Source organism: Ciconia boyciana, chromosome 2, assembly GCF_034638445.1.
Source record: "Ciconia boyciana chromosome 2, ASM3463844v1, whole genome shotgun sequence".
NCBI classification, from domain to species: Eukaryota; Metazoa; Chordata; class Aves; order Ciconiiformes; family Ciconiidae; genus Ciconia; species Ciconia boyciana.
Genome location: NC_132935.1, coordinates 141,181,934 through 141,202,173, shown reverse-complemented (window position 1 = coordinate 141,202,173; position 20,240 = coordinate 141,181,934). Strand labels below are relative to the sequence as shown.

Genomic DNA, 20,240 nt, shown 5'->3' with positions numbered 1-20,240 from the left:
GGTTAGAGGGAGATAACACTGAAATCCCCACTGAGGTGCATGGGGAAATTCGTATCTGCAGCAGTAAGGTCTCAGGCTTTCTACAGCCATAGCCAGACATCATGACCTCAGTGCAATACTCATCTGATATTTTCATATTTTTATTTTAAAAACCTTAAATGAAACAAGCCATAATGACTGTAGATGTAGTCTGTGTGTAAAAGGGACATTTTCCAGCAGGAATACTGATGGAGTATGCTGGCAAAGTGCCCTTAGTACAGATGCATCTGGTATTAGTAAAACTGTGCTTTTGCCGGTGCAGCTTATTTTAGCTCATCTGAGCAACACAAGTTATACAGGTGAATACACATTTATGTGTCCGTAAGGGAGCTTGCTTTCCAGACGAGGGATCGTATGGTCTTCCACCCAGCTGAGCTATATAGGCAGGCGGAAATGGTAATGCAAGAATGATACTGCTTAAAAAACAGAAAATTTGAAAAATCCGAAAAAAAGTGTCTGAAAAGCTGCCGTGGCAGCCTGAGACCCTGGCTCAGTCTAAATCTCAGATAGACACAATATGTCCCTTTTGCTACTTGGTAATTATCCATCTAAAACCGTGCTAGCTCTTTTTAGTCAGACATGACATTGGGAGCTGTTGTTCACTTGGCCATCTGCAAGCACTCAAAATAAGGCAGTATACAGTATACATGAGCTTGCTCCCCCAGTACTGTTCATTTTAGGTGGCATCATCTTGCCAACTTTTCTGGGAAATGGCTACTTCCAGGCAGATGGCAGGAGCTGCAGGAAGCTGTGAAGCAGACTGATGTGGGAGCTGCTAGATCTCAGAGAGGCAGGACACCTCTGATCATCTGTGAGAGCTATGACGTCCCGTCTCCTCCTGAGCTTAAAACTATACCCCCTCTTTTTTTTTACTGTGCTTCTTCAGCACTTTTTGTTTTCCCTTTTGAGGCAAAAGTGTTCTGGTGAGTGTCCAGGAGTGCATTGCAGCAGCAGAAGGCATGGAGGAGGAATGACAGTTCTGGAAGTGTTTTGTGGGCAGCACACCATAACTCCATGCTGAACTTTTAAGGGCAGAGGACTCAGCCCTGTCACTACTGACAGTAATAGGAGTTTCTCTGTGACTTCTCTGGTGGTGAATCTAACCTCTAGAGTGATGGCAGGAGTCAGCTATGTACATTGTTTGAAAGCCATGAGATGTCTCCAAACCCTATTGAAGCCAACGGGAGTCTTTGCATTGACTTTGGATGAGGTCCTGTGTAACTGCTGCTTTGACCTGTGTGCAGATACCTGTGTTACCTGATGAATAATCACTGCTCAGATGACTCTTGTGATTTTTGGCTGTTAATCTTAAAGTACATGCTATCCTATTTTCATATTTAACACTGCTCCCATGCATGTGGGCCAGCTTGCCTGAGCTGGAGAGACAGGTTACATCAACCTGAGGAACAAACCTCCCTGGAGCCCTTCTGGACCAGTGCAGTTCTACCCTGTGTATTACTCTCCAGGTGCTGGCTGACTGTCCCTGCTTGGTCCTAGAATAATTAATGAGTAATTTGGCAGAGAAAGAGGGCTCATTTACTGCCACTCAGCAGAAAACAATTACAGAGGGAATCTTTTAAGGACACAGCTTTTTGTTTCCAGTCAGATCTTCTTCTCTTCACATTTCCTTTCCTTCTTGCTGTCATTCTCTGAGGCTTATCCTTTTCTCTCTTCCTCAATACTAGCCTTAACGCCATGTTCCCTCCTCACTGGTCTTCCCTTCCCTTTTGTCTTCTCTCCCTGGGGTAGAACTGGGTTTAGTTCCTTGTTCTTTTCTCCCTCCATCTGTGGTGTGGTACAAGTAATTCCAAATCCTGCTCCTCAGTTACTCATTTTTCAGTTCAGTCCAGCAGAAAGACATGGTGTGTTTTGTGTTCAAACAATGGGGAGTTATAATAAGGCAAAGATACAAAACTGTCTAGTATGATTAAATATAAATAAATATAATGGAGGCTATATTGTTTATCTATTTATATCAATATCTCCAAGCCTTTTCTAATGCTTGATTCTAATAATTCCAGGCTGAATTTGACAGAAAAAGCTATCCCCCAAACTATGCTATGTTAGTATTGAAAGTTAATCACTGTAGGTCCTAGACCACATGCAGGGGAAATATGGATCTCTCTTGCTTTAAACTGTTCATCCCTCCCGTTCTGTGTCCATTAACACAGATCTTAGCTTTTAAAGTGCATAGACAGTGGTATTAAATCCATACTATTCAAAGCATGCTCTTGTTTCATGTTTTGCACATTAGGCCACCACTGTTAGGATCAGAGTGGTTACCAGGTCACTTGGTAATTGGGGCAAAGACATTTCAAATGATTGCTATTGTATATTTTCAGAAATTAAAATATATGACAAAACAGGGTCACAGAAAAAAGAAAAAAAACAGACTGCCATCTAATATAGTTCCTTGTATTTGAACCTGTCTGTCCTGGTTTAAGGACTGTTCCACTGGCTGAGCATTTCAAATAATTTCTTCTCTGATTCTCACAGCACAAAGTCGGGTACTATCTAAACTCATGTGACTTGCTTCATAATACATGTTTGTCTTCTCTTTAAGTAATATAAAAGAGTCACCGTTTTCATTAATCACACTATTCAAAGTTGTATGACAGCGATTTTTTTCATCAGTTTGTTTCTAGTTACATTTTGAACAGTTGCTGAACCAGAAAGTGGTTTGTATCATAATCTTGAAGGAGTTCAGATCTCAATTTGCCCCTAAATGAATTCTTATTTTCTTTGTCCTTTTTTAGCTCTGTCTGCTCATAGAGCTTTGTTACACACTCATAGCAGTTTGTTACAGATTATCGACTTCTGCCAGTCTTCATTGCCTAGGAACACATATTACCTCTGGAAAAAACAGAGAAAAGATAATTCATGTTATATATATGTATGGGTGTAAGCTATGTGGTGCGTTAAACAATGAATGGCTTACAAATCTATAACCTTTTGGAATGAAACAAGAAATTTGACCTAAATCATACCCCCTAGTGTGCAGTTAGCTATTCATGTACGTAATCTGCTGCACTTGGCAAAGCCTGTGAATGTCGTATTCCTGCCTTTCACTATCTCCATAGTAGTAATAATAATACAAAAAAATTGTGCTGATGGGATAGGAGGGTATTGTACTGGAGACAAAAAAACAGTGATGCCATTCTCTGTTTGTACTGAAAGAGCCCGTGGGAAAACTGTCCCATTATTTCCCACAATATTTTCTTTTTCACAGAAAGTTGATTAATAGCAAGAAAACAGAGGAAAGCCTAGCTTCTCAGCCTTTATGGGCCTCTTCAAATATATTAAAAACACCCTGTGCAAATTCAGCACTATTTTTATCTGATAATTACAAATTATAGAGCTTTAGGTTTTTTCCCATATCTTTAAAGCATAGAACTCAAAAGATGACGGTAAATTATACTCTCTGGAAAGGGCTAAGATGGAAAAAAAAGATGTTGCAACCTTATTACTAATGTTCTCCACACCTTTTACAGCAGCCCTTCCTTTATGTACATAACATTTGTTGGTTTTTATTGTTTACTTATCAATGAATCAGAGGACAGGGAAATAAAAAACTAGAGACAGCCACACTGACATATGAACATGAGTCTCTTTGAACAAAATTATAATATAATGCAGTATTAGTATTAGTCAATACTAGTATTGATTTTAAAGTATTTAAATGAAGATCATGTCTCCTCAGTGTTGATTCAGTAAATTTTTAATGACACAGCTTGAAGTTTAATTACAAGGTCTTCCCAAGAAGGTTTCTGATCTCACTAAACTAAGTGAAGAATTAGGCGTAAGTATAATTAAAGTCAGTGGCCTCCCATTTTTTGTATTATTTTTCTTAAAATACTGTATGTATCTATAAAGCTATGATATCTATGAGAAAGCACTGCTGTGCTTTCTCATATCACAGAATGTCCATTTTTGCTAAAGGGCTGAATGTATTACTCACACCTGCATTCCCTCTTGTGATATTGCAATGATTTGTAGACTTATTAAACTACGTTCCCTTCTTAATCCTCAAGACTTTCTGTTGGAACCAATAAGCCCATACATTTTACAGTTTAATGTGTCTGGAAACCAGACATGGACCATTTCTGATTGCCTTGTGAACCACCAGTGCCATATTCTGAGAACCACTAGTAGAAGTTGATTTATTTTCCAAAAATATCTATGGCATTGGGTTCCTCATTTGAAGAGAACCGGTGGCATCTAACTAATGTCCTGGGCTCAAATTCTGGAGCTGAGGTCCTGGCGCAGTAAGTCGTGCACTGAGGCTTACTTCTGGAGGAGTCCTGCAGCGCACTCCAGAAATGCGACTGCCCCATCATTCCGGCTGGGGACTTGTTTGCTTCTGCTCTCAGTCAGCCGATTTGCCAGAGTTTCTTCTCTGTGGAAACCAGGGCACTTGAGAGGTACATGTGTGCGTGGGAGAGAAGAGTTCATGTGCAGCCAGCCTTGCCTTGGTAGGAAGCTGTGATTAAGATGCAGAGTATGCCCACATCTTGAACCTGGGACACACACCTGAATTCTGCAAACTTGAAGTTCTGCTGCTGCCTGGGAAGCTCAGGTAAATCTAGACCAACAAAATGGTGTAGAAACAGAATGCCAAATTGCAATCCTCAAAAATCTCTGCTTGGCTCTCCCCTAGTTCTCGAAGCACATGAAGTGTCTAAAAACCTTCTTTTTCACCTTAGAGTTCTGCTTCTGAATATGTTCTTACCCTTGAACCCCCAGACTCTACAGCCTGGGTGTCCACTGTCTGTCTCTTCTAGGCTGATTCATCTAGTTTGTGTTTCGTGAGCCCATGTGTCAGGCTGTGTGCTCCACGACAAGCTGCAGCTGGTGGTGTGTGCTCCCTCTTTTAGTGCACCCTGGTTTTAACAGGACTCACCTAAGGTAAAGGGGTCTCGGGTAATTTTTGCCTTTGCTTAAAGAGATTTTTGCCTTAATCTATGCTCTAATCAGCAAGCTACTCTGCAGTAGGCACCCTCCCAGTCTTTCCCACTGAAGCTGCTCCACCTAAGTCTAAAGTATTAAAGATTCTTTGGGCGTGACAGAACACGTGGGAAAAAGAGAAAGAACTCTTGAGCGCTTTGCTTCAAGCACCTAGTGAGAAAGGCGAGTCTTGGGCTCCAGATACTAAATACAGCATTGTATTTTAAACTAAACAGTCATTGCGTGTAATATAAACTAACCCTGAATCAAGGACTGGAACCCAGGGGCCTCAGTTAGGGACTAATGTTCTCTCTCTTGCATCTGCTTCTTCTGGTCCAATGAACCTTTGCTGAAAAAAAAGTAACAGAAAATAGCTTCAATGGTTAAGAATGCCATCTCCATTCCTCTAGTCTTTCTCACCCATTAGCCAACAGTCACCCTAGGGAGGTGGGTTTCAGTACTCTCAAGACAAAAAAAACCCCAAACCCCCAAAAACCAAACCAAAACACAAACAAACAAAGCCCCCAGAAAACATGTTTCTCCCATTTGGGTGGAATACTTTAACCACAGAGAAGATATGTAGAAGACATAGACTTCTTGGTTCTCAGTCCTCTCCCATATTCAAATTCTTTGCAGTTCTTTATATGTCCTTTAAATTATGCTGTTAGACATCTGCATTTATCATCTTGCCTTTTTGTCTTAGCGTATCTTTTTCCACTTATGCGGATAAACGGGGATGATTGGCTAAGGCTAGCTCTGATCGTTCATGTCGCTTTGTTACTACAGCCAAAGAAGCCCTGGGAAGTACAAAGGGAATGGTAGTGTTGTTTCTTCCACTTTGCTTCCTTAAAAATTACGAGAACTCATATGAGATATTCTGCATATTTCTTACAGCCAGGGCTCTTCCGTACTTTCTAAATCTTTCGTTGTATTGACTTCAGAGATGAAATTAATGTGTAATATTTTTAGCCTAATTACATCCTTACAAATATCAGCCACAAAGCAAAGTATATTTTTGTTTTAAGAAAGAAATGATATCTGGGTAAGTCTTCCAGCAAAACCTGTATGTCGACAGCATAGCTTGTTCTTTGATGTCTGTCTGGCAGTTGTCATAACTGGGTTAAGCAGCAGACACTAGAGCATGCATTTTTTATGTTTGGGTAAATGGCTTTAAGTATCAGTTTGCTGGCCATATACCACTAGGGTTATCTCAGGAGGAGGGCAGAAAAGTCGGAAGGGTCGGTTTTACCCCCCATAAGGAGTGGAAGTGCATGTTTTAATGTCTGAAATGTTTGCAGGATGGAGAAAATGAGTCTTTGCTCCATTTCAGGAGAGACTAGCAGACATCTTGAAGTGAAATTCTACGTTAGGTCTTAGTAAGTCATTAAATATACTCCTGGGAGGCACTTTGGTACTGTTATGATGAACCAGATATTTTATATAGGTTTTGAAGAAGTGGTGATATCAATGATAGCAGCAGATATCTTTGAAATCTGAGCTTTATATAAGAAGTACATACAACAGAAATTGAAATCAGAAACATGAAATACAGGGCTTTTTTTTTTCTAGATAAGTGACCTGCAGCTTGAGGATTAGATTCTGTCATCTCTCTCACATTACCCATCTCTCAAATCTTAACAATTTATAGCTTGCATTTGGTTCTCTTTGAATGTTAGAGAACTTTTTTAAACTATCCTGCTAGGTCCTGCAGTTCCTTTCTGGAGCAAGCTGGGAAATTCACAGAAGATAACAGCACAACTAGTAAGTTCCCCACACTAATGTGTGGGGAATGTAGAGTCACAAAGATTCAGAATTGTGGCAAGTCCATTCCCAGACATATGCAGAGCCACATATGGAGCCTTGCATTTTACTGCAGCCAAACAGTAAAAGATAACAGAAACAGAAGCTGATAGAGAGGGAACTGACCAAGAATACCTAGAAATCTTGTATTCTACAAGATCAAAATGTTGTCAGGCATGCAACTGGTTGTTTTGTTAAAAACATCCACTCTTCATACCTGGGACATGATTGCTGAGTCAGATCCTGAGGAGATACAAATCAGTATTGGCTGCATCATTGAGGATCATCTCCCAGCACCATATCCGAGATCATTGTGCAGTTATAACTGTGCTCATTAATGCTTATTGAGGGAAAATCCAAGACACTTGAAAGGACCTATTTAAAATCTAGTTTTCTTTGAGGTGATACATGCAGTTGATTCTGTGGAACTCAATATAAAGGGAGGATATTTGGTGGGAGATGTGCAGCAGCTTTGCTGGAGGGACCCGTTGGTATGTAGTACTTAAATTCATTCTAATCCTAGCTGGAATGTCGTGTGTTTGTTACTTATCTCCAGCAAGTTGTTGCCAACAACTTCTTCTCTTCAACCTTGATGGCTCTTCCATGGAACTATGCTTGTTGGAATTGAAAAGGTCATGGTAAATTTAAGAAGCTAAGGGGGCATGAGAGAATGGGATGATGAGCAGGTGATGCTTCATTGCCACTATGCCTGCTGCTGGAAAAATGGGCAATAGGAGAGCTTTGCTTGTACGCTGCTTTGTAGGGACCCTATAATTCTGCTGTAACTGAGTTCATTTTGTAGAAGGGCCATTATGGAAGAACAAGAGTGAAAAGAATAAATGGTAAGAGATTATAAGGGGAGCATTGAGCAGTTGTGGGTACATATCTCACACCCTGTCAGCCTCAAAATAAACAGGCTAGAGATGCACTGACCTGTTGCATAGCAACCAGGAGGAAGCACAGAACCAAATCTCTGGATGCTGTGATTTGTAAACCTTTACAGAACAAAGTACAAGACCTTTACCCATCTGCTAGAACTGTTCAGAAGCTGAAGGATAAAAATGGTACATTCCCTGAAATCTAACACTTAACAACCATTTGTATTTATAGATAAATACACAAATGCAGTGTAAAAAGCCTGACTGTTTTGCCTCAAGGTTATGTAGAAAAAATAGCTAGTCTCTCCAGTTTTACTTAGTGTTTCCCTGAATTCATCACACAGGAGATTCCTTAAAATACTGCAAATGGTAAGTTTTTGCAGCTGCAAATATTTGCCCATTGTTGTGATCTTGTAAACACTGATATGCCTATTTAGCAAAAGTATTTATGTTATTCGACTGAAGTCAAGTACAAATTCTGATGCATGATGAAAAGAGGTACTCCTATGTTTACTTAAAAATTGCTGTCAAGAAGATGATTCTAGCCCCTCTTGCCCATTTGAAGTGTGTTTCAAACATTATTTTCAAATGAATACTATGGATTAGAATGCATTTATGCTAGGGTAACAGATCCCTCTGGTTTCCTGCAGACCAAAGATATTTATGTGCTTTGTACAATTTCATACTTTGCATGCACACTTTACACTTGTAAAAGTCATAGGTAGATCCCATGGGAGTTTTTTCTGTTGTAAAAACGTATAATATTCTTAACTGTAGGAAATGTGTTAGTTTGTACAAAATAGAGACAAATATGGTACATAACAGAAACGAATAGTTTTTCCTGGTAGAAAACTCCATATGTAATAGTTTCAATAGTAATAGTACTCCCACTCTATAAACCCATTCTTTAAAACCAAAAATCACTGACTAAAGTATTTTATTGTGCAACTTCCTTTGCCTTCTAAACTAAAGACATTTTGCAGTTTTGGACTTGAGTAACTGGCTCTTTATGAAGGCATATGAATAATACATGTACAGCATCTATAAGTACTAGATGCTGCCTATTTATTTTAGAAAAGTATATTAACGAATCAGTTATTTATAATTAGTTATATAGGATGACTAATGCCATATGTAACAGTATTTAATGAACCCCTGTGGTAATTGCAATGGAGATGATAATGAAAAGGACAACATAGGAAGTCACAAAACAGGGAAGACTTTGAGGCTCATGGAGTGGTGAATATAGTTCTACTCTCGTGCAGCCTACTGAATGAACAGCATGTAAAAATCCCCCAAACACCAACAGGCAATAAAATCTGTAGGCTTTTTTATCTCCTACCAGATTTGGAAACTTAGGTTTCTTTTTAGGTGAGCTTGGTGATAGCATACAGACAAGATGCTTTTCTAGGAGATACAAAGAACAGGCTTTAAGAGGAGGGAGATGTTATATCTTATTTTCTTTTTCTGCTTATAAAAAGTGTGCACTGTCATCATTGTCTTTGTTTTTATTTCATTCATTATACATTGGGCACTTCGTGCTTATTTTTTTCTTATATTTAGTCCAAGCTATGTACATGTGTTGCCACTCTTTGTTCCTCTGTAACTCTGTGGTTTTATTACTCTGGCAAGTATCAATTTATTAGTTCTGCAATTGTAGTAAACCTTTTTAGATGCCTATGGCTGTTCAGTGCTCATATAAATGGTTCGAAAAAATATCTGCTCAAATATTGTGATGCTGATCATTGATAAAGACCTTGTAGCTTATTATAAAACTGTAATAAGTCTATTGGCTTGTACCTGTAAAAGTACTTGCATGGCTTTTAGTCCAGTCGAGGGTAAAATGCTGCTGTTTGCATCTTCCATGCTTATGTGCTTACCGCTGCCGCTAATGAAATGGTCATGAGATGTCACTACCTGTGTGATAAGCTTAGGGGAGTAGTTCTGCCTATGTTCTGTACAGTGGAGAAGTTTGTGCAGACACCATTATTATTTTAAGGTGAATGTAAATGGTCTTTCAAAGATCTTGTTTCGTACACTGACAAGGTAAAAGGAACTGCTGGGAGCATATTAAGGACAAGATTCTTCTCACTCAGTCTGAGACATTTACAATGGAGATTTTTAGAACTTAACTGATCACCCAGGGCCCTTTATCATCATTGGAGAGGAACTGAAGGCTTTGGGGCATGCTTAATCTTAACTGCTTTTAGACATCTGCTTTAGGAAAAGTGGAATCACATCCTAGGATACCCAGACTCTTTTGACTTTACCTGCATTGATGGTAAGGATACCCCTGCATCTACATTGTGGGCATCCAGATTTAGTGAGATAAGTCCAGTAGATGGTGAAGACCCAGAACGCAGTCCTCAGAAGCCTCAGCACTGCATTTGCACGTGGCCAGGTGGCTGCCATCCTGACCGGTCTGGTGACCCTTCGATGTGTAAGTGGAACTGGCTGTATTTCCAAGTCTGAGAGGGGACTCTGAGGCATGTTTATTGCATGCGGGGAAAACTGACATCTTGTAGCTTAACATGTTTTTATACAACAGTCCGTTTCATTAAAAGTCATGCCAGGAGGAGCAGGCTCCTTTCTCCAGTAGCTCAAAGAAAGAATTCCCTCAGAGTATGGGGAGTGCACGCGAGTGCTCTCTGTGCAAGGTGGTTCACATCCACGTATCCTGCTGCATCTCAAGAATCTATCTTAGCACTTGGTTGTAAGCTGTTCTGGAGTGGGAGGACTCTCTCCTTTTAAAATTGTGTCCCTTGACAATAAACTGGGCCAATCAAAATAAAATTTGAGCTAAGATTATGCACCTCCCTTGACGAGGGGAGCCCTAGGCTGCTGCCCTGCTATGAGAACTATTTCTACATTTGATGTTCAGTGTGTTTAATCCTACGTGTTCCTTCTCCCAGATAGGTGATTTAATTGCTTCACTACAAAATGTGCTCATTACTGTTTCCCTCTGACCAATGGCTTCTCCCAGGCTGTAGAAGATTAGGTCATGCATAAGCCTTGGGCTGTCATTGTGCACCACAGAGAATGTTAAAAGTAAATCTTTTTTACCGTTTGCCTATATCTCTCTTGGTGTGGCATGCCTTTTGGCACACAGGGTGGCAATTATTAGAAATTTGTTCCCAGTAATGAATACAGAGTGTTAACTCTGCGGTTAATGCCAGGCAGAGTGACGAGTACGCTTGCCTCCTTGCTTACGGCTGACTTGCTGACATCTGAGAAAGGTGGTTACATACCCTTGGTGTTCAATTTGTGCTAAAATAGTAAATAGCCAGTTTGAAGGTTGATAAGCTGTTTGGGGGGCTAAGGAATGACTATAATATATGCAGGATGAAAGTAACGAGATTAATTTCTTTCTGTAACTCAGATCTGGCAACATTCTTTGAAGGAAGTTTAATACATCATCTTTGTTGTGTGTAAGATCTGTTTTGTTATAAATAGGGCAAAGTTATAATAGGATTTGATCACCCTGACTAGAGCATTGTAAAGAAGGGGCCAGGCACTAAACCATTGATGCTCAAATCAGGGAAAAAGCTAGTTAGTTTTCCTGACATTAAGGGAATGAATTTTTAGAAAGCTGTTCATTGATATCTGACAAACAGCTTGAAAGGGATGCCAAACCCTCAGGGTTTCTGTCATGAGCCTTAAAATGCATTTGCATGTTTTCTGCATAGAAACAGGAGCTCGCTCTCTGTTGCCAAACTGCAGAACTAAAAGGATGCAAAAACTCTATCTAGTCCAAAGGGCTCTGAGGGAGAACTTCATAATCAGAATTCAAATGTGTGCAACAGATTAGGAAAATTACTTCAAATGGGATTTCAACCATATCTGAGAGAGACCCACAAATCCTGAGTAGATTGGTAGGCAGAATACTACCTACACTGCCATTAAAAAGCTTGTTTTCTTCTCCGGGCATTTCTCATGTGAAAAATAGCTCACTGACGTCAACTGATCACAGAGATTAATGTTGGTTAAGGTGCTACTGCTTAGTTTTATTGATATCAAATGCAGTTTTTCTGACAGTTTTGATTTCTCTTTCTCAAATTGAAAACAATATCATCACGAATAGGACCAGAGTGATGAAGGAATAAAGAAATGATGGTCCTCTGCCTACAGCCAGTGCACCCAGTGGTCCAGTTTGTTAAAGTTTAATGTTCTTCCTAGCTATACCATTTACTGTGAGTTGTTGTGGATTGAACTGGGAGTCCCCAGGCCTTGAAAGGGCTGCAGGGTACCTTGCCAGGACGGGCAGCTCTGCTGAAGTAAGTGCAGAGTCTGTGACGGTGTGAGCCGGACTGGTGTAACTCCTGCTGGTGGGCTTCAGCTGGGAGTTTGACTGGCAAGTGTTAGCATCCGTGGTATGGTCCACACACAGATACAGCTATGCAGGCCCCTTTGGCATCCCTCATGCTGCTCTTGTGCCTGCCATTTTCATTGAATGGTTTCCTCTTCTGATTCCACTTATTATTCTTTTCTTTCATTAAAGGAAAATGCTTGCAAAGACAACAAAGCATTTGGGGCCAAAATTGCCTTTAATGTGCAGGTGGTGTTTTGTTGGCAATATCCTCCATATAATGGATTAAATATGCCTTTATCATTTTGAGCAGGAAGCTGATGACTGCAGCGGAATTTATGGTGGATGAAAGTGCCATATGATTTTTAGCATGTAGATTTACTGTCCGGTCAGTGATGTGGGTGGAGTTCTCATTACTGTTAACAGAGAGTTGCCATTTAAATTTCCCATGCATCAAGCAAACCATAGACTTCCATTGCGTATACATGGCACTGCCATTGATCTGATTGATTCTGAGTTGCAGTGCTGGATGTGGTCAGCGATGTGTGAAGTAATAAGAGAGGCACAGTTAACTCTTTTCATGAATGTCTATATTGGTCAGGACTGTCTTTACAGTAAAGTGCTAATAAGAAAATCACTATTGATACAGTTAGATGACAGCCTATGATGGTGATGATGTTAGAAAATAAATAATTATCCGTGACTTGTTATAGATTTGTGCAACACTGGTGGGGCTTTAAAACTGTAGAAAAAGATTGATATCATATGTTCTTTAGAGATCTGGCTCTATTTCTGTATGATGTGACTTTTTATCTCTCTACCCTTCATTTTCAAGGCTCACGTAACAACAGCATAGGTTCACAGAGATTTAAAACACAAAGAGTGTACATGGCTTCACATCACTGTCCTACAGAGAATTGTGTTTAAGACTAAACGGTGGGGGAGGTCTTTCAGTAGCTCAGAAGAAATGCTTTTGCAAAGTTTGTATGATTGGAGTCAAATCAGGAATATTAGGCATGTCTCCTGCCTCTTGGAAAGATGATCTGAGCACGAGACTGTTGGTGGAGCAATGTGCTGCTTCGTTACAGAGAAGCTCAGGTTTGCTGAGTTGCCTGGCTTTGTGCCTTGTCTGCAGCTTTTTGGGGGAATGGCCCAGGTTTCCCTGGAAAGGGTGGAGGAGATTCCTGTGCAGGATAGCCTGTAGCTTGGTGAGAGTTCTCCCTGGAGGGGTGAATACATGAAGGAGACTGAGATGGAGCTGGTGGCCAGTGGAACGGGAGGGGATCCTGGGATGGCAGCCGTTCAAGGCAAGTGCAGAAGCAAGAGCTATCATGTTTCCAGTTTTTGCGAGTAAAATTGTTGCTTGTCTAAGATATATGGGGCTGTTTGGGGCAGATCTAGGTCTCGTACTTAAAACTGAAATCCATTTATGGATCTGGGTCCTACAGTCTGGCAGAGCTGCAGAAATAAAAATTGCAAAACAAATATCCTGCTTTCTACAATGTCAGTGTAGTCCGAGGGCCAGCGTTTATATAGAAGTATATTTGTAGCAATTCTAGAAGCACTATTTTTGATATAATTAAGTATCTTTTCTCACTAAATAGGGAAAACATTTAATTCTGTTTTCACCTCAGTTTCCATAATTTTGTTTCCAGCAGAGTCAAAATGTCAGACAAAAGCGATTTAAAAGCAGAACTTGAGCGCAAAAAGCAGCGTTTGGCTCAGATAAGAGAAGAAAAGAAACGGAAGGAGGAAGAAAGGAAGAAGAAAGAGGTAAATATGCAAAAGCACCTTTTAGATAGCTCATGCTTGCAGAAGGGGCTTGCTGAGGTTTTGACATCTCAGTATTGTATACCCCAAGGTATCTGTCATGTGGAATGAGATCCTCAAACCCACATCAGTCTAACCTTAAAATCAAAATGCTTATTTTTAGTCAAGAAAGTTGGGGTGAGGGAATTGCTTTTAAAACCAAGGCACTGTCAGATGACAACAGTTTAGACAACATGATGTGTATGTGTGTGTGGAAAGAAAAATTGATTTGCCACAATGCTTTTTCCTGGGCTCTCCTTCAATGGAAAGGGAGTGGAGAGTGGGGAAAGACAGAAAGAGGGCTTACATTTTTTTCAAGCCATTACAATCTAAATATGTATTTTTGTACTCCGAAGACTAGTTTGATTACTAGCTAAGGTAACAGATTTACAATTATTATTCTCCAGTAAAGGAAAACATAATTGCAATTGCATTTTCATCTTCTGGCACGGGTGCATCTTTCAGTTCTGTTAAAGTTTGATTGACATATTAGTTTATTTGTCCTTGACAATATGCATTAGGTTTTTCATTAAGGGATTTGTACTTCTTTTTATTCAGTCACTTAGTGGAACAGAGGTGAGAATTGACAGGGAGTGGATATTCATTTTCATGCAAAGTCAGAGAAGCATTAAGTGATTATGTTTCCTTTCCTTCAAATGTCAACGCTTACCATAGTTTAAAGCACCTGTTATCCTTTACTAATAACTGGTTTCCTTTTAAACTGACACTTCAATATTGTACATGAATTTCATGGAATTACTGTGGAAATGTGATGTGATCCAAGAAATCGGCGTTCCAGTTTTGGCTGTCTTTTTAATCTTTTTTCATTTGAGCCATTTTTGTGCAATTACCAGCACACCCCCCAGTGAGGCTCCTGGAGTCACTAGGGGAGTCCTCTGTAAGCAGAACTTTAAATGTTAACATTTTCAGTGTTCATTACTAGGCTGTTAATGAATTAGAGGGAAGGGAGCCAAGCTAATGGCTCGAGGAAGCTATTAAGTCCTTTCCTTTGTCCCCTGCCTCTGATTTCATGCCTCGTGGAGATCTTGTGGTGGTTGGAACTTTCCATTGGCCCCGATAGCCAGATCCAGCTCGGGACACCCAGCTCTACAGATTATGCCGCGGTGCCTAACAGTGGCACGGTAAACGGGGTGCACTGGTATGCCTGATGGCCTCCAGGAGTGAAGTGTAACATTCACTTAGGTGCTTAGCTGTGTACAGTGGTGCAGAAGAGTTGTCTACAACCCTATGTACTGTAAGATACTTCAGGGAAGAGCTGAGCACAGGAATATGCCTGAATGTTGTCGTTGTCTGTAAAAGCAATGTTCTTCTGCATCCTGGCCATGTCCAAACTGGAGAACATGGGGATGCTTCTGAAATTCAAGGTTTTCTGTTGTGCTTGCACCAACATCAACACCAGGCTGAGGCACTGTGCGAGTCCCCTGTGCCCCACACTCTGGTTTCAGCAGAAAGGAAAACCTCTCTGTGTGGAGGTTAGATAGGATCAGTCGATATAGAAGCAACCTTCGGATCCAAAGTATATAGGCAGATGCCGCCAGACATTCTCTATAAGAACTATGCTGGGATTGCTGTATTTAAAACAGGATAAAATGATAGACACGACCACTTGCATTTTGTTTTACTTGCATTACTGGTTACTGCACTAGACTACAAAGTGGGACGTGGGTTCAGTTCCCTCATCTGCTTGGGAGAAGGGCTGCAAGCCTGTTTCTTTCAAGGGAGTGCTCTAACCACGAGGCTGGGGTACCGGTGTTTTCCTTCTATGTTACTAAATTGTAGGGGAATTATGAGCCAAATGTAAGGGATTCTGGCTAATGCAGATGTTGCTCCTCTTGTTTCTAGGTCCCAGTAGAAGACCAGAGGGGGAGGAGGCTAATGTGTGGAAGCTCCAAGTAGATATAGATATCTAAGCAAAGAGGGAGGGGTCTTGTGGACCATTAGTTTTGGCTGTTAGTGCCCAGGGCTGCCAAAATCCTATTTTAGACACATTAGTCCTTTTCTTTGCTCCTGTTAGATGTTGACATTTATGAGAAAGTATTTTTATTGCCAACAAGTGCCTGGGACCAAATCTAGGCCCTTAAGCTACATCACTGAAGTGCGATGGACTTTTATTTCTTGATTCTTGAGTAAGTAGGAAGGGGCCATTTTTATTCAAGGTAATGGAATCTGTTATCCTATGGTCAGCTTTTATATTAGCTGAATAAATTGCATCTGATGAGTGAGAGGCAGAAGATGTCCATCATTGTACTGTAAAAATCCTTGCAAATATACTTGCAAAGATCAGTTTTCCCATGCATGCAGGGAAAAATATTGTTACTGATATACAGAGTATAAATTATCTAAGTTATAAATGATGTAAACGTATCTAAATGAATTTCAAAGTGTACCTAAGGAGTGGTGCATATAAATATTTTCCACACACTTAATTGCTAGAGCTGATTATATGCGGATGAAACTTTTCTGGGTTTTTTTGTTTTAACTCAGGCTGATCTACAGCAAAAGAAGGAGCCAGCTCAGGAAGATTCTGACCTAGACCGCAAAAGAAGAGAGACAGAAGCTTTGTTGCAGAGCATTGGTATATCCCCAGAACCACCTCTAGGTATTTAAGAGAAGCACACTGTAAAGCATTCAGCTCTGCCACAATGAATGCATTCTTTCTATTAAAGCATGCTTGGCTTTTTTGATTTTTGGCTGTATGAGTGAAGTGAACTCTTCTGTTTGAATGCCTGCCATACCATTCACATATACCAGCTCATGGCATTTTGAGTACTTGTCATTGCCAAAAACATCTGTTTCATTTCTTCAGGAAATTTTTGTGAACGTAATGCAGGTTGGTTTTGCATACCAGCAGTGATTTCTTTTCTGATGGACTGTTTTATCTTCTCTCACACCTATCTGATGACCCACAAAATAATATTATAAATGCTATACTTCACTAGCCCCAAGTTTTGTTTCAAAAATTCAGATTAAGCATCGGTAAGGAAGGAGGAGCATAGTCATGTGGGAACTCCCATTGATTTTCTTTTAAAATCAAGCAAAACTGGAGAGGGGAAATAAAAAGACAAATCACAACTAGCAAAAAGCTTATCATCAGATCATTATTGTAGATTTTAGATCTGGTTTCATGTACTCGACGTCTTTTTTGGTTTTGATGTTTCAGTTCTAGAATCTGAAGTCCTCAGTTTAAAAATACATGTGGCAAAGTTTATAATTTCTGAATATTGGTTACCTTGATTAAATTCTGTCTCACTTATTGGGTGGCCCTAAAGTGAGAAATTTCCTTCCTTCCTTCCTTCCTTCCTTCCTTCCTTCCTTCCTTCCTTCCTGTGCTTTCTTCTCCCTTGAATCCAGAATCACTGTCACTATTTTAGCTGAAATATTTGCACCTCTGGAGGTACCAAGCCTTGTCATTAAATTCATTGGGGATGAATTTAGGATTTTACCCCTAGATATTCTTGCCCGTAATATTTAGGAAAAACTCCAAATTTGACAAAATACTAAAGCCTTGATTTAGGAAAGCACCTTAACAGATGCTTGGGTGCATATGCAAGTAGATTGTAACATTCTGAATTGGGATTTCCATTCGTAACTTGCATCAACCAACACTTATTGATAAAAGTTACTATTTTTATAAGTTATGATATAGTGACTGAAGCTTTTCAATACCACTTCTCAGAAGAATTGTGTGACAAGTAATGGTTAGGTTATTCTTATGTATCATAAAATACGTTTTGTAAATTATACTGTGATATTATAAAATCAGATACATTTTTAATGTTCTAGCATTTAAAATACTCATTTTTATCTAAAAATGAGGATATATTTCCTCATCGTATTATTAACTAAACACATATATTAATGTTGCAAATTATCAGTTCTCTTAGTTAATTATTTTGTGTTTGATACTATCAAAAGAACATGAAAATTCACATACAGGATGATTTGTTTTAGTTAAACAATAGCATTTTGTCCTCTTTCATTCCCTGTATATACACTCACAATTAATATACAAAGGAGGCTTTAATTCTGCCTTCACATACACATATGATACCCAGATCCCACTGTGAATATGGAATACATAAACAGCCACGACATACCTGTAACCTGCCAAAGGGCTGTCATGAAAATGAATTCACTTTTCATGCTGCAGTCATTTCTGTGACAGTCTCTAGTGGGAATCTGCATGAAATCGTTGACCACATGGAAAATCCAAATCTCTTGACAGGTCTGTCATTATACATTATAGAGCATAACAAAATAGTTTAAAGTTTTACTCTGTTAAACCTATAAAAGGAAATGCACATGATTTAAACCAAATGGGAAACTTTGCTCTTGCATTAAAACCCCTTTTTGTGTTTTATTCAATGCGGCTGCTTTGAAGAATACTTGTTTTATATCTTGACTGGAGCCATCTCTGCCTTTTAGATATTTTTGAGAAACCATTTTAAAAGAAATCAGGATATTTTTACTTTTTTATTTATTATTTCCTTGCTGAAGAGCTTTAACTCGGGCTGACCTTGAGCTATGAACTTCCTTTCCTGTTTCGGGAAACAAAACTGCCTTTGCATGAAATATGCTTCAAAAGCCCTGGCAAGCCAAAGAGAAAATAATTTCTAGAACTTGGGCAAATAGCATCTAAACCAAGGGAATTTTTTCCTTGAGTGTTGAAATCATGTCCCACCCAAAATGGAAACTTCATATGACCTAAATTACTTAAGAAAACATGATCGCTGAGCAAACTAATATGTATTCTCACCATCTTTGGGAAATGATTTTAACTTAGCTGGATTTCCTTATTTAGCTTTTATTTTTGATGTCATATCCACATTGCAGCCTTAGACCATATCTAATGGACACTGGCTTTTGATTTAAATTCAAGATTTGAAAAGTGTGCTTGTTCTGTTGCCTACTTGACTTCACCAGAAGAGTTCACTTAGTTTTTTGACAAGATAAGCCCCTGATATTTCTCCACACTTTCAAAATCTTTTGCAAGTCAACTTTAAACTATACCCAAGAAAAAAAGTGCCATTTTATTTCCACAGATATCTCCTCCATTGATTAGCTGTAGATTCCTATTGGGCTTTCAGTCCTGTCTAAATTCATGTCAGTTTTAACACTTCCAAAAGACTTAAAATTCACTTGACTCTCTTCCTTTTCTTTTTCTTTCCTTCCTTATTTGCTTTCACCATTTCAAACTCTCCTACTCATTCATCCACTATCATTTTGGTCCATTGGTTTTGATTTGTCTGACACTGCTCTTCATCAGTGCAGTCGCTGCATGTGTTAACATGGGATACCTGTTATTTTCATTATTTAGTCCCAACCCCTATGTCTCCCTCTTCGAAATCAGTGAGCACACCCAGTGACGCAGGCAGCCAGGACTCGGGAGATCTGGGACCCATAGGAAGGTAAGACACAGAGTTGATAGCGTTGAATAAATGTGTTTTTTTCACTTTGCTCTTACTTTCCTATTTTTACCTTTGCTTCTGTAAATGAGAACGTGCCGTATCTAACATGTACTTTTGTTTCTGCATTTTCCACTGTGTGTTACCATCCAGTAAGACTGGGCTCAGATGTGAGGTAAATAAATGCACGCAGCAAGCGGATCTTAAGCTATGAGCCCCACACCTCATATTGGAAGCAAGAGCTGAATTTATACTTCTAAAATGGCCCACAGAAAGCTGTTAATTCTGTGTGGATATACACTAAAACCAGAGGGAAGTGCCCAGTGGTAGAACCCGTTACTGATGGGAGTTACCTCTGTTCACAGAACCAGTCCCCTTTGAGGTCCTCCCAGGTGTAATGCCAGGCTGCCTCGGGTTCTTGTGTGGCTGCTCATCGCAGTGCGTGCCACTGACAGTGGCAGGGAAGAGCTTGTACAGAAACAGGCTGAAACACCCCGGGACCCACTGGCAATTCTGCCTTGGAAACTGCGGGAATCAGAGTTTTGTGCAGAATGGGAGGGAAGCAGCTCTCTTCTTGTTGGAAAGGGGTGGTGGGGTGTGTGTAAAGGATGGGCACAAGAGCAACCTTATCTTTGTTCGTACGGCTGAAATAGGAAATGAAGTGGCAATCACAAAATAATTCCTACTCTGGAGTAGAAAAGAAAGGAGGATGCTGCTGGTAAAGGAGCATATGTTTATGTAAGAAGAGGTCCAAGCAACTTTATTGTATATTTTGAGAAATATAAAACACAGGTCCTAAAAGGTCTTTTTGTATCATACTAATTCAACATAAAGCTGAGCTGCCAGCTCATCCAAATCTATGAGCCAAGACTCTGCTAATCGCTTGAAAACACAGTGATTGCTCTCTGTAGTTAGCAGTTGTCAGGAGTAGACACCGTACCTCTACAGACATCAACACTAACGTCACAGAGCTTCAGGTCACCAGATTTCATACCACACCAGCCTTCTGCTTAGACAAATCACACTTCTGTAAGCTGA

General features: G+C 39.8%; 1 protein-coding gene across 1 annotated transcript in view; it reads left to right on the top strand.

The window, feature by feature from the left end:
* DYNC1I1 (dynein cytoplasmic 1 intermediate chain 1) overlaps positions 1 to 20,240 on the top strand; it is a 196,675-nt gene that overhangs the window by 2,885 nt on the left and 173,550 nt on the right. Inside the window, exons 2-4 of the mRNA XM_072851493.1 lie at positions 13,623 to 13,740; positions 16,282 to 16,396; positions 19,115 to 19,205. Coding sequence (XP_072707594.1) covers positions 13,633 to 13,740; positions 16,282 to 16,396; positions 19,115 to 19,205 — 314 coding nt within the window. The 5' untranslated portion in view covers positions 13,623 to 13,632. The remainder of the gene's footprint in view (positions 1 to 13,622; positions 13,741 to 16,281; positions 16,397 to 19,114; positions 19,206 to 20,240) is intronic.